Below are 12,470 nucleotides of genomic sequence, written 5' to 3'. Positions count from 1 at the left end.
GTGGCTAGGCGGCATAGAAAGGGGGGAGAGGTCCCAGTCCTTCATCTCTGGATTGGACATTGTGCAAGGTGTGCAGGAGATGCTGGGCACTGTGCTGCTCCATGGCTAGCACCTCAGGTAAAGCTGGATGGAGCCCACATCCCAGGGAGCAGCACAGCACGAGTGGGTGCTGCATCCCGGCAGCCATGTGGGAAGGGGAGTCACGTCCTCCTCTCCCGCACGGCTGGCAGGGCTGCTGGGTAAATGAGCTGTTTCTCACACAGCGTATTTCAATCCATAACAGGGCTCTGCTGGAGCCAGGACTCTGCCTGCCTCAATAAAACCAGCGCGGGGCCCATCCATCTCCATCACTGTCCCCCCTGCAGCTCCCCACCTCCCCTCTCCTCCATCACTCGCTTCTGAGGGGCTCACAGCTCGGCTGCCCAGAAACAAGCCATGAGAGCAGGACCCTCTCGCCCTGCCAGCTCTGTGCCTCCCCCCAACACTGCTGGGACGTACTCCCCTGAGACGCTGAGGGCCAGGCCCTTTGCAGTGCCCCGATGAAGGTGGTGGAGGGGGCAGACGGGTGTATCATCAGGAAGCCCAGGTGATGGTGCATTCAGCATCCGCAGCCAAGGATCCCCCCAGGACCCCACACACTCCATGTGAGTGCCTGGCTCCACACCTCAGCCACCAGCACACCTGCAAGGAGAGAAAACAGAAGCTGAACATACCATACTTGAAGCCTGCCTCGGTGATCCTCACCACGAAGCCGGGGTTGGTGGCCTCAGCGAGTGTCAGGCACAAAGCCAGCACCCCGCAAGCCACTGCCAGGCTCTGTGCTCCCATCCTGGCTGCACTGCGGTGCTGCACTGCTGCCGGGCTCTCCCTGCCCACACCGCCCTTATATTTGTGCCCAAACAGGATCTGCGGTGAGGGAGGCGTGCAGAGCCGCTGCTGTAGCCCACATGGGACGTCCCCTACAGCCTCAGAGCTTCCTGCACCGCTTCTCTGCACTGGGGGCACTGGTGCCTATGGCATGGCACTGCATGTCACAGCACATCTGCACCCAGTGGCACACATGGTGCCTCACCTCGCAGACAGGGAAGGGACAGTGAAAAGCAGGAGGCAGCAGCTCAGGTTCCAGCTCTGCGCTGGGTGCAGTCCCTGGCTGCAGCAGAGGCAGGTGCTTGGTGAAGCAGACCTGCTGTGGGCAAGGGTTTGGCTCTGCCAGCCATGTTCGATGGTGCTATGTTCTCACTGCATGCTCTGCCTCTGCCTTCACTGACCAAAGGCTGGGGACAGCCCAAAATGTCCCTGAGCCATCTGTCAGCCCTCCTGCCCCTTGCCCTGTCCCACAGCAGTCTCAGGCTGCTCTGCCCTCCTGGGCATTAGCTGCTGCTATCACAACACACACCTGCCAAAGACACCAGTTGCAACCAGAGCAGCCTTGGCCACAGCAAGGGCTAAAGAAGCAAGTTATGGTTCCTCAGTACACATGAGCAGTCCCCATACACCCAACACCCAGGCGAAGGGGCATCGGCCTGGGCTGGGCAGCCACAGCAGGGCACCAGGAGTGACTAAATCAAGGACGTGCCTTGTGCCTCCAGCTCCAGGCACGGGTCTCTGTCACAGAGCAGCCATGCACAGGAGGAGATGTGCAGCACACTGGGAACAAGCCCCAAAGGCAAAACTTCTGGAGCCCTGATGTGTCACAGCTCTTGGGCTCAGGATGGTTGGAGATGGGTGTGGAAGCTGGATGCCACCAGGAAGGGGCAAGGGGGGATCACCCCTACAGCCCCAGCCCAGAGAGCAGGGCTGGACGTTGCCCAGAAGCTGCAGGGCGGAGGTGAGGGAAGAAGAAGTGATTTAAGTTGCTTTCATTTCCCATTAGGGAAACCATCAGGACCCAGTACAGGAAACCCATGCCAGCTGATGGGTCTCATACTGGATCCAGGGAAGTCCAGCTTGCCAGAGGACACACCCCTCAATCAGGCATTTATGAAATGCAGCTATTGCTCAAGCACAGCCCATGGCCGAGCCCTGTGGGGCTGCAACCTGCTCCCCCAACCCATCTTCATCGCGGGGGTAGACAATCAGTGGGCAGGTGGCCAACAAGCTGGACTTTTTCTAACGTCAAAATCCCTTTCAGAGCCCCAAAAGCACCCAAACTACTCCTTTCCTCCACACAAGCTGCTGCGACCCTCTGGCTCTGGCTGCGAGGAGGCACCACTGACCCTACAGGCCCTTATGGCTGGCCTTGGCCCTGCTGCAAGTCTGCAGCCGCAGGGCATGGCTAGCCCTGCCAGCCCAGCCTCCCCAGGCTGTCCATGGAGGGGGGAGAGCGGCCCCACAGACCTCTCCTGCCCCAGGGCTGAGTGGAGGAGCTCCGCCACCCGCAGCGCTTGCCCCCAGGGCAGTATGGCCCCTAGTGCCTCGTGCCTGCCTTCCCCTGAGGGGTGCTCCTGGCAGCCAATGGCCGCCCCCAACCAGGCCTCAGGACCAATGTGAAGGGCCCAGGGAAAGTACCGCAGTGACAGCACCAACACAGCCATGACCCCAGCGCCGGCCACCTTTATTGCCACCAGCTGCCTCTGACAAACCAGAGGAGGGAGGGGAGGGGGACAGGATGGGGTTGGGGGGTCAGAGACCCCCAACTCTCAGTAGCACTGGGTGAGGCCCAGATGGGACACAGGGTTGGGGACCTGGGGAGGCTTCTGTCCCTGGCTGTGGTCCAGGGCAAGGTGGGCAGTGAAGGACGCTGCAGCAGAACTAGTGATTTTCAGCTCCAGGAGTAGGGCCCGGTGAAGGGAAGAGGCAAAGGGGGCATCATTGGTGTTCCGGGTCCTTCTTGTCACCTTATCTCTATACCCGGGGCTGATAGCGAATGTCTGCTCCAAGCAGTAGTAGATTCTGGGAGAGAGAAAGAAAGAGTGGGGCTGTGACAGGCCCTGGCATCCACTTTCTGTTGTGGGCTGCTGTGCTCCTGGCACCCACCACATTTTGGGGAAGGAGAATGGATGGGCACTTGTGGTTCTGCCAGCCCCTGTGCCTAATTTTATCCCTGGAAGGGCTCAGAGGATATTTCCCAGCCATTCCTCGAAATAACTCTTCAGCACACTCCCCACACTCACCTGGTGAAACTGCACGATGATATCGGAGAGCTGTATTCCCTTTGGCATTGGCAGAGGGAAACCTTGACCTAACCTGTCTGGAAAAGACAACACACGTGGCCACATTGGGATGAGAACCAATGGGACCAAGAGAGAGCACGGGCTGTGCAAAGCACACGGCCATCTCCTCCTCCCAACCCTTTCTTTGCCCGCACCGCTCCAGGGGCAGGCAGAGGAAATTCCTCCCAAGCTCCACAGAAGAGCTGGGGGCTGCATGTTGGGACGTGCCACCCCCCCGCTCTGGCCCCATGTGCTGGGGAGTTGTGAGAAGCAGGGAGTGGGGGAGAGGGTCTGGAAAGCATTAGGATGTGCGTTGTGCTCATTTTTTTCCATTGCGTTCACTGCTGGCTGCGTGTCACAGCACCAAGAGGCTCCCGCACACCACGGCTGGGCGCTTTTACTGCCGTCTCCTGCGCTCGCTGCAGGCTTCATCCACTGTTGAGGCTTGGCGAGAGGGCTTTAATTATCAAGCTGGCTATGTTGAGATGGAGTGACCTGGCCAGTGACTACCCCAACATCCCTATTCCCCCCCCAGCAGGTACTCACCATTAATACGTGGGACGAGGATACTGGAAGCAAAAAAGTGTATTATGGACTGCAGTGTTTCCACCTGCGGAATTGAGAGGGGAAGAAGGAAAAGAGCTTTAGCCTCCAAGAGAGTGGGTACCCAGGCACTGGAGGATAATGAGGAAAATAAGCAGAGATGAGGAGCTGGGATGGGCACATGCTTCACCAGAGACCAGCAGCTTTGTCTGGCCACGCTGGCAGGGCAGATGTGTAGGGATGAGAGAGGCAGTGGCAGCTGGCTCTGCATCCTCTCCCAGTCTCCCAGGCTGAGGCAGGAGGCAGCCTCATGTCCCGTATTGGGGGGTAAAGTGGAATGGTCAAGCATAGCTCACCTGGAAACTGCCAACATCTGAATGCTCCAGAAAAAGCTTCACAGTGACTACCCCAACATCCCTATTCCCCCCCCAGCAGGTACTCACCATTAATACGTGGGACGAGGATACTGGAAGCAAAAAAGTGTATTATGGACTGCAGTGTTTCCACCTGCGGAATTGAGAGGGGAAGAAGGAAAAGAGCTTTAGCCTCCAAGAGAGTGAGTACCCAGGCACTGGAGGATAATGAGGAAAATAAGCAGAGATGAGGAGCTGGGATGGGCACATGCTTCACCAGAGACCAGCAGCTTTGTCTGGCCACGCTGGCAGGGCAGATGTGTAGGGATGAGAGAGGCAGTGGCAGCTGGCTCTGCATCCTCTCCCAGTCTCCCAGGCTGAGGCAGGAGGCAGCCTCATGTCCCGTATTGGGGGGTAAAGTGGAATGGTCAAGCATAGCTCACCTGGAAACTGCCAACATCTGAATGCTCCAGAGAAAGCTTCACCCTATGCAGAGACAGAAGTGGTGCTGTAAAGGCTGTCCTAATGGAGGCACCCGTTCCCAGTCCAGAGCTGCCTGTCAATGCCCATGTGATTCCCACTCCCTCCACCCTGGCTCATGCCCTCTGACTGTGTCCCCATCTTCAGGACCTCCCCAGCTCACCTCTGTGTCGTGGAGCCTAGAACAGAAGCACCCACCCAGCCACCCACACCTGTACTGCTCCTCCTCCTTACCTGCCCATCTTCAGGTTCCCAATGATGTGGCCAGATTTCACGCTGATGACAGCGGACACGTTGCTTGTCTGGGGAGAGAGCGCAGAGTTCTAGCAGTGCTCACCCCACCTCACCCCAAACCAGACACCCAGGAGAAGGATCCTGACCAGGTGAAATGCTGTGGGACCACTGTCTGACCAGTGGCATGTTCAGTCATCTGTCAGTTTGAATATGTCTCTGCTGGGGACATGCCCACTGCACTAGGACTGGGCTGGTTGTGGATGGCTTTCGACACCTCTCCTGGCAGGAGCTTGGCACCAAGGGCTCAGCACTGCTGAATGCAGCAGGAGGATGTTGCACAGCTCAAACTCCCATCTTTCCCACACTGAGATGCAAGGGAGAGCTCACCAACCACACCACGTCAGCCAGAGCTGTGACTGCATCAGGAGCTGCCCATCAAGAACCGGAGTCACCACTGCAGGCTGTGCCCAAACTCACCATGCTGAGGAGGAAGAGAGGAGCCAGGCTGGAGTTGGGAAGGATGGCGTAAGCCTGGATATCCAGAACAGGCTTAATCAAGAGACCTCCTGCTCCGATGCTCAGGAATGGGGGGGAAGGAGCGAAGATCCTGAACTTCATCTGCATGTCTGGGTACATCTCTTCCAGCTGCAGAGGAACAGGGAGACGGTAGGGACAGTGGCACAAACTGCTGTCCATGGGAGACACCACCTTGCACAGAGCAAACCCCCAGCTGTGCATGGCAGGAGCTCCACGTAGGGAGGGTGGACCACTCACCTGGGGAATAAAGGCTGAGAAGGTGGTGGTGTCCAAGTGGAAGTTAGCACCCTTTGAGATCTGTGGAGGGAGGACAGTCGCACAGTGGGGTCGTGCAGCACAGCTGAGCCTGTGGTAATAGCCCTCCTGTCCCGTGCCATGCCTGACAGCCCCAGCCCCGTCCCTCAGCCCCCAGCTCTCAGTCTCCAAGCAGCTCTTTGGGGGAGCTGCCAGAGTTGCTCGGCAAATGGAACCCACTGCCCAGAGGCACAGGGACAGCCCCTGTCCCACCTACGCTGCTCACCATGGAACCTGTGACTTCAAAGACCAGCGCTCCAGATTTGTGGTAGGCAAAGCTGGCTGTGTTGAAGAAATAGCTGGAGACCCCAAAGTAAACCATGCGGTCGTGATCCGGGGGCAAGGTCAGCGCCAGTGGAGAGAAGGGGACGGCGGAGCGGTTGGCCACAGAGAAGAATTCACCCTGGGAAGATGGAGAGAGGTGAAGCAGGAGAGCAGGGGGTGGTGGGACTCACCCACTGATGCAGGCTGGCAAACAGCATTTGCAGGAGGTGCCTAAACCTGGTTCCCCACTCGCCTGCAGTGATGGCATCAGCCAAGTCAAGCTTTCTCAGGACAGTCTCTCACCTTCATTGGCACATCCAGGGACCGGGCAGTAGCAGTTGGAGGTCCCACCAAGGAGTAATCAACCCCAGCAATGGCGCCTATCTTGGCTGTGACTGTAAAACAAGGGGCAAAAGCATGAGCAAGAGCAACGTGGGACAGGAAATCCAGAAGCAGATGACCTCTGCTGACATCCAGGAAGAGCTGTGCCTCAGCTTCCCAGTGCAACAGGTCAGTGGCAGTGTCATGTGTGCTTTCTCCTCTTTAGAAGGGAAAAGAAAAAAGAAAAAAAAAAGAAAAAAAAAAAAAAATCACATTTCCCTCCTGACTGTTTTTCAGCCATGCAGACTCCTGTACATGAGGAACAGTCTAGGTCCTAAGTCAGCTTGTGCCCCCGCCACCTCCAGGGCACAGCTCCTTGGAGGCTGCATGCAGATGAGCAGTCTCTGCGGCCAGAAAGGGTGCGCAGTGACAAGTCTTAGCTGATGTGGTGTTCCCCAGCTCCCAACTTGGATGTGGAAATACCAGGAAATGGGGAGTGGACACAAGGTAAAACCCTGCTCTCATGGCTGGGAAATGCAGGGAAGAAAAGCTCGTAAAACCTCACGCAGTTTCCATCTGGTACCTGGCAGGGTCTGGATGTATGGCTGGAGATTGCTGCGCACAGATTTGGCCACAATTTCACAGACCTGAGGGAAAGAAACACAGCAAAGCTGAGCAAGGGCAGCTCTGCTGGGGGTGGCCAGTCCTGATCCCCCAGGTCAAAGCCTCAGCCATGCTCTTTGCTTTGTTGCCTGGTACCATTTTTCTTCCTTTCAAAAGCCTGCTTAAATGAAAGAGCACATAACAACGTTTTCCTCTGCTCATCAGGCAACACATTAATTAAGCATCCAAGATACAAGAAGGGTTTATCACAGAATCATTTAGGTTGGAAAAGACCTGTAAGATCATCAAGTCCAACCGTAAACCTAACACTACCAAATCCACCACTAAACCATGTCCCTAAGTGCCACATCTAGACTTTTATACCTGCAAACATCTGCTTGCAGCAAGCTCCCCACCCAGACTTCAACTCCATGAAGTCCCTTAGAAACAATCTCACGTACCCTCAGACTTTTCCTACGGCCCAGGACAGAATGGATTGTGCTAAGCGGCCAAGTCTTGGCTGAAGCAGAGCAACTGAAGGAGACAACAGACCTCTGCAGGTGCAGGAGCAGTAATTGCATCCACAAAGTAGAGCTCACTATTTCCTACAGCAACGTGCTGCCAAGGCAGAAGGGAAATCGCCCTGCTTGTCATCCATGGGTTGTGGATCCTCAGCATTAGTGGGAGATTTAATTGCAGGCTAAATAATAAACCATGTCCCTAAGTGCCACATCTAGACTTTTATACCTGCAAACATCTGCTTGCAGCAAGCTCCCCACCCAGACTTCAACTCCATGAAGTCCCTTAGAAACAATCTCACGTACCCTCAGACTTTTCCTACGGCCCAGGACAGAATGGATTGTGCTAAGCGGCCAAGTCTTGGCTGAAGCAGAGCAACTGAAGGAGACAACAGACCTCTGCAGGTGCAGGAGCAGTAATTGCATCCACAAAGTAGAGCTCACTATTTCCTACAGCAACGTGCTGCCAAGGCAGAAGGGAAATCGCCCTGCTTGTCATCCATGGGTTGTGGATCCTCAGCATTAGTGGGAGATTTAATTGCAGGCTAAATAACAGCCCTGGAAATTTGCTGCAGGGCACAGTCCTGCAAACGGCTGAGATAATCTGCACAAGGTGTCTTCCAATGCTTTCCCCATAACGGCACAGAAAATGCCAGGTAGATCAGGCCATCCTTTGTTCCCCCAGACATCCAGCCTGCAGCTACTGATGGTGAAATGCAGAGTGGCTGTGCAACACCAGGGAGGAAGAGGAGGGAAAGAGCCTTGGGCATGGCCTTATTGGCAGAGGGTTGCTGCTCTTCCCTGTGCCCAGCCAGTTTTCATCCCTGGGGGCTGGGATACAAGGACTCCCCATGCGTGTGCAGCAAAAGCATGAGGCAGACACGGGCTGCCCTTGGACACTAGGGAACATACTGGTACCAGCTCTGCCCTGTCCTGCCCATCAGCCCTCGCATCATCTCACACATGTGGAAAGACACTGAGAAATGTCTGTGAGGCAAAGGAGGCTTGGAGGAGGTGCAGAGGCCAGCAGAACTCCCATCTAAGTCCCAAAGCTACCTCCTTCCAGGAGGAAAAACAAGCAGAAAAGGCCTTTGAGCCCCAGCTTTGCCCTGCTGCCAGCCCATCTGCTGCCGCAGCTCCCAGGGGCCTTGGGAAAGCCACTACATGGCATCGGGAATAGCGCCCGGGCAGGATGGGATCTGCTGCGGGAGTGGGATTTGCCTGTTCTCCAACTGCCTCCTTCCTGAGCAAGGTTCCATCCAGGGAGGCTGCAACTCCTGCCAGTTAGCCTTGTAGCAATTATTGCTAACAGCTTGTTTCCATGTCTTCTTGCAGGTCCCCTGCACGTCCCCTTTTGTACCAGGTGCACGGTACTGGGGGCTCCCTCATGCACCCCATTCAAACAAGACGGGAAGTGTCTGAAATGCAGAAAGGAGAGTTTCTCCCCCAGGTCTTCCCAAAGCACGTGGCAGCGTGGCCCTTGAAAGGGCAGCTCTGGTCAGGTTTCCTCTGTTCCAGTGAGTTTGGCCAAGACACAAGATCTAATTAACTGACCACATGGAAAGAGAAGTCTTTGTAAACTAGGAACCAGTTATGCTGGGCTGTGGCAAAGGCTGCAGGTTTCAAATCCAGCCTGAGCCACACGAAGCTACACAGACAGCAGGTAGTGATGGCCATTCCTCCAGCTTTCACCAAGCTGACAACACAAAACTCTGGCTCTAGTTTAATCTTACGCTCAAAGCACCTCAGCTACAAGGGAGAGCTAAACACCTCTAGAAAAACCCAGACCTATACCCTCCTACGCTCACGTACCTTTTTCTCCAAGATCTCCCGCAATTTGGACCCAATACGTTCATGGAAGAGGTTGTAAAGCCATCTGTGGAAAAAAACCAGAGAGGATTCCTTCTTTAGCTCAGAGGCTGCTGCAGAAGTATTTGCCCTGGAAAAGGAGACACTAGAGATGCAGCACTTTTGGGAACATCATTCCCATCCCCATTTGGCATCTACCTTTGCCTCGGGGTTTACAGTTGCAAACAGACCGGCTTGTGAACCACCTGCACACAGGGCTATCAACTGCCTTAAATCTGCCTTAAACGTGCAGCCACAGCAGGACAAATTCAGACCAGATTTAAGTTCATTTCGTTACACATCTGGATGAGAAGTATAAGGCAAGAGTCCAGAGAGGGCTCGGGAGTGGTGTGCCAGTGCAGGCAGCCCATGGGCAGAAGGGGCAGCCTCCAAGGGACTGCAGATATGCCAGCACCTTATTCCTTGCACCAGGGCCTGGAAGCCACCTTCCCACAACAGATGGGCCACACACCTCAATTCTAGGCATGCACACTGTAGTTACGTACCCAAACCTGCCCGAAAAGCGTACTCGGACTTTGGAGACGTTGGTGCTGCAAGAAGATGTGTCAATGGTGGGTTTCCCAGAGGCGTCGTTTCCCAGTTTCAGGTTGATTTTGATATTGACATCCTCCACCGTGATATCAAATGAACCGTGGTCTCGGCTGCAGGGGGAGGAGGACAAGAAGGGGACATTTCTTACTGGTGAATCATGATGAAGGGACCCTGAATCAGCCAGAGTTTTGGGATGGATCCATTTTGGGATGGATCAGCTCAGGTTCTCCCTCTCTCACCCAGAGGAGACTGAGAAGGCTTTTAAACTCCTGGTTTCTGGAGAGGTGCCCTTTGAATAGAGAGGACCAAGAGGAAGTAGGGGAGATGGGAGAGAGACAGGAGAGTTGAGGCACAGCTCCTCCATTGTCCACCTTGTTCTTGCCTCCCACTCTGCTGTATCAATCTCAGTGGTTGAATGAGTGGCAGCAACCTCTGCCCACCCCCAGTCCTAGCTCAGGTCTGTCCCTGTGGGCACTCAGGAAGGTGTCCCCCTGTGCAAACAAGAGGGAAGACCATCCCTCACACCCCAGATGCTACAAGAGGGAAGATGGCTTTCGTGTTGTCTTCCCACCCATTTGCAAGTGGGATAAACTCTTCCTGGCCATCTCTGAGGGCTCCTGGCCTGGAGGGAGACCTGGCTATGGGAAAGAGAAGACAGCACATTTGGAGAGGGCAAAGCAACATCTGCCCAGACACAAGGGAGAGGAGAAAAAACCTGTCCAGACCTAGAGAGGCAGACACAGAGCAAAGCACCTGATGGGGAGGGGAAAAGGGAGGCACTTACATGAAGCGTAACTTCCACCGCCAGTTCCCTTTCACCTTGGCAAAGGCATTGGTGATGGAGACCTGCAGGCCCACGTTGGGCACCAGAGAAATCCTTGAGTACGGCAAGTGGAAACTATGAAGGTCCAATCTAAAAATAAATAACAAAAAAATAAGCAAAACAGGATTTGAGAGGGTATGCCTCACCCCCAGGCGCATGGAGATGGAGAAGCAGTGCCACTGTGCCAGCAGCCTCCCTGGCTCCCATTCCACAGCAGCAAAGCAATGCCTGGCAGAGACATGCAGAGCAAAACTGTGCCTTTGGGAATGTGACAAAGCAGGAGTGTCTTTGCCTGCACCAAGGACAGGACCAACAACCCTGGAAGCTGTGGAGGGCACAGGTGGGTCCTCACTGTTCCTGGGCTCCTCATCCTTCCCCACCTCTCCTGCCCCTCGTGTGGGTTGGGGTGGCAGTAAGCCACCCTGGAGTGATGGCAGGGCTCACCTGGAGAGCTCATAGTGCACCTTCCCCACACGCTGAATGCGAGAGTCACCCGAGAAGTCTGGCAGCTTCACATTGGCCAGCTCCTTCTCCAGCATCGCGATCCCCAGCTGATGGGCTGCAGAGGAAGAGGGAGAGTGTCACCAGCCCTCGCTTCCCACAGGAGCTGGGAGTGTGCACCAGCAGCACAGCAAAAAGGTTACAGGAAAGATACAGACAATGCCCTGCCTGCTTTCCACCTCCCAGGCTATCCTTAAGCTATTCTCAGTGCACAGAGACCTCTGAGCACACTGGCAACTGCCTGAGGGCTGCCCACTTGCAAGCCCCAGGGGAAGGTGGTGGCCCGGAGGCATAGAAAGGGGGGAGAGGTCCGGTCCTTCATCTCTGGATTGGACATTGTGCAAGGTGTGCAGGAGATGCTGGGCACTGTGCTGCTCCATGGCCAGCACCTCAGGTAAAGCTGGATGGAGCCCACATCCCAGGGAGCAGCACAGCACGAGTGGGTGCTGCATCCCGGCAGCCATGTGGGAAGGGGAGTCACGTCCTCCTCTCCCGCACGGCTGGCAGGGCTGCTGGGTAAATGAGCTGTTTCTCACACAGCGTATTTCAATCCATAACAGGGCTCTGCTGGAGCCAGGACTCTGCCTGCCTCAATAAAACCAGCGCGGGGCCCATCCATCTCCATCACTGTCCCCCCTGCAGCTCCCCACCTCCCCTCTCCTCCATCACTCGCTTCTGAGGGGCTCACAGCTCGGCTGCCCAGAAACAAGCCATGAGAGCAGGACCTTCTCGCCCTGCCAGCTCTGTGCCTCCCCCCAACACTGCTGGGACGTACTCCCCTGAGACGCTGAGGGCCAGGCCCTTTGCAGTGCCCCGATGAAGGTGGTGGAGGGGGCTGACGGGTGTATCATCAGGAAGCCCAAGTGATGGTGCATTCAGCACCCACAGCCAAGGATCCCCCCAGGACCCCACACACTCCATATGAGTGCCTGGCTCCACACCTCAGCCACCAGCACACCTGCAAGGAGAGAAAACAGAAGCTGAACATACCATAGTCCAAGCCTGCCTGGGTGATCCTCACCATGAAGCCAGGGTTGGTGGCCCCGGCACAAAGTGTCAGGCACAAAGCCAGCGCCCCGCAAGCCACTGCCAGGCTTTGTGCTCCCATCCTGCTGGGAGTTGTGGTGCTGCTGCTGGACTCTCCCTGCCCAGACCACCTTTATATCCATGCCAAAACAGGATCTGCAGGCGAGGAAGGTGTGCAGAACAGCTGCCACAGCCCACACGGGGCATCCCCTGCAGCCCCAGGGCTTCCTCCTCGGCCACTGCCCCACACCTCAGCGCTGCTGGCACCTGCGCTCGCCACATGTCACAGCACATCTGCCCCCAGCAGCACACACAGTGCCTCGCCTCGCAGACAGGGAAGGGTCAGTGAAAACAAGGAGGTGACACCTCAGTTTCCAGCTCTACGCTGCCTGCAGCAGAGGCAGGTGCTTGGTGAAGCAGA

At 55.9% G+C, this 12,470-nt stretch overlaps 2 protein-coding genes across 2 annotated transcripts in view; both read right to left on the bottom strand.

Moving 5' to 3' along the window:
• Window positions 1-828, bottom strand: part of LOC106889023 (lipopolysaccharide-binding protein-like) — an 8,995-nt gene extending 8,167 nt beyond the window's left edge. Inside the window, exon 1 of the mRNA XM_014943666.1 lies at window positions 719-828. Within this exon, the coding sequence (XP_014799152.1) occupies window positions 719-828 (110 nt within the window). The remainder of the gene's footprint in view (window positions 1-718) is intronic.
• Window positions 829-2,533: 1,705 nt separating this feature from the next.
• BPI (bactericidal/permeability-increasing protein) lies at window positions 2,534-12,169 on the bottom strand. The gene is made up of 15 exons (XM_014943646.1): window positions 12,014-12,169; window positions 10,967-11,081; window positions 10,484-10,612; window positions 9,654-9,809; window positions 9,112-9,175; window positions 6,762-6,825; window positions 6,161-6,252; window positions 5,820-5,996; window positions 5,537-5,596; window positions 5,240-5,407; window positions 4,763-4,830; window positions 4,492-4,534; window positions 4,139-4,202; window positions 3,114-3,190; window positions 2,534-2,892 (listed from the first exon to the last, which is right to left on the bottom strand). Exons 1-15 carry the CDS (start codon window positions 12,129-12,131, stop codon window positions 2,845-2,847), a joined length of 1,443 nt encoding a protein of 480 aa, XP_014799132.1. The 5' UTR covers window positions 12,132-12,169; the 3' UTR covers window positions 2,534-2,844.
• Between the last annotated feature and the right edge of the window lie 301 nt (window positions 12,170-12,470).

This window comes from Calidris pugnax, unplaced genomic scaffold (assembly GCF_001431845.1).
Source record: "Calidris pugnax isolate Ruff unplaced genomic scaffold, ASM143184v1 scaffold118, whole genome shotgun sequence".
NCBI lineage: Eukaryota > Metazoa > Chordata > Aves > Charadriiformes > Scolopacidae > Calidris > Calidris pugnax.
Note: the sequence above shows the minus strand (reverse complement) of the source record. Positions and strands in the feature narration are given on the sequence as shown.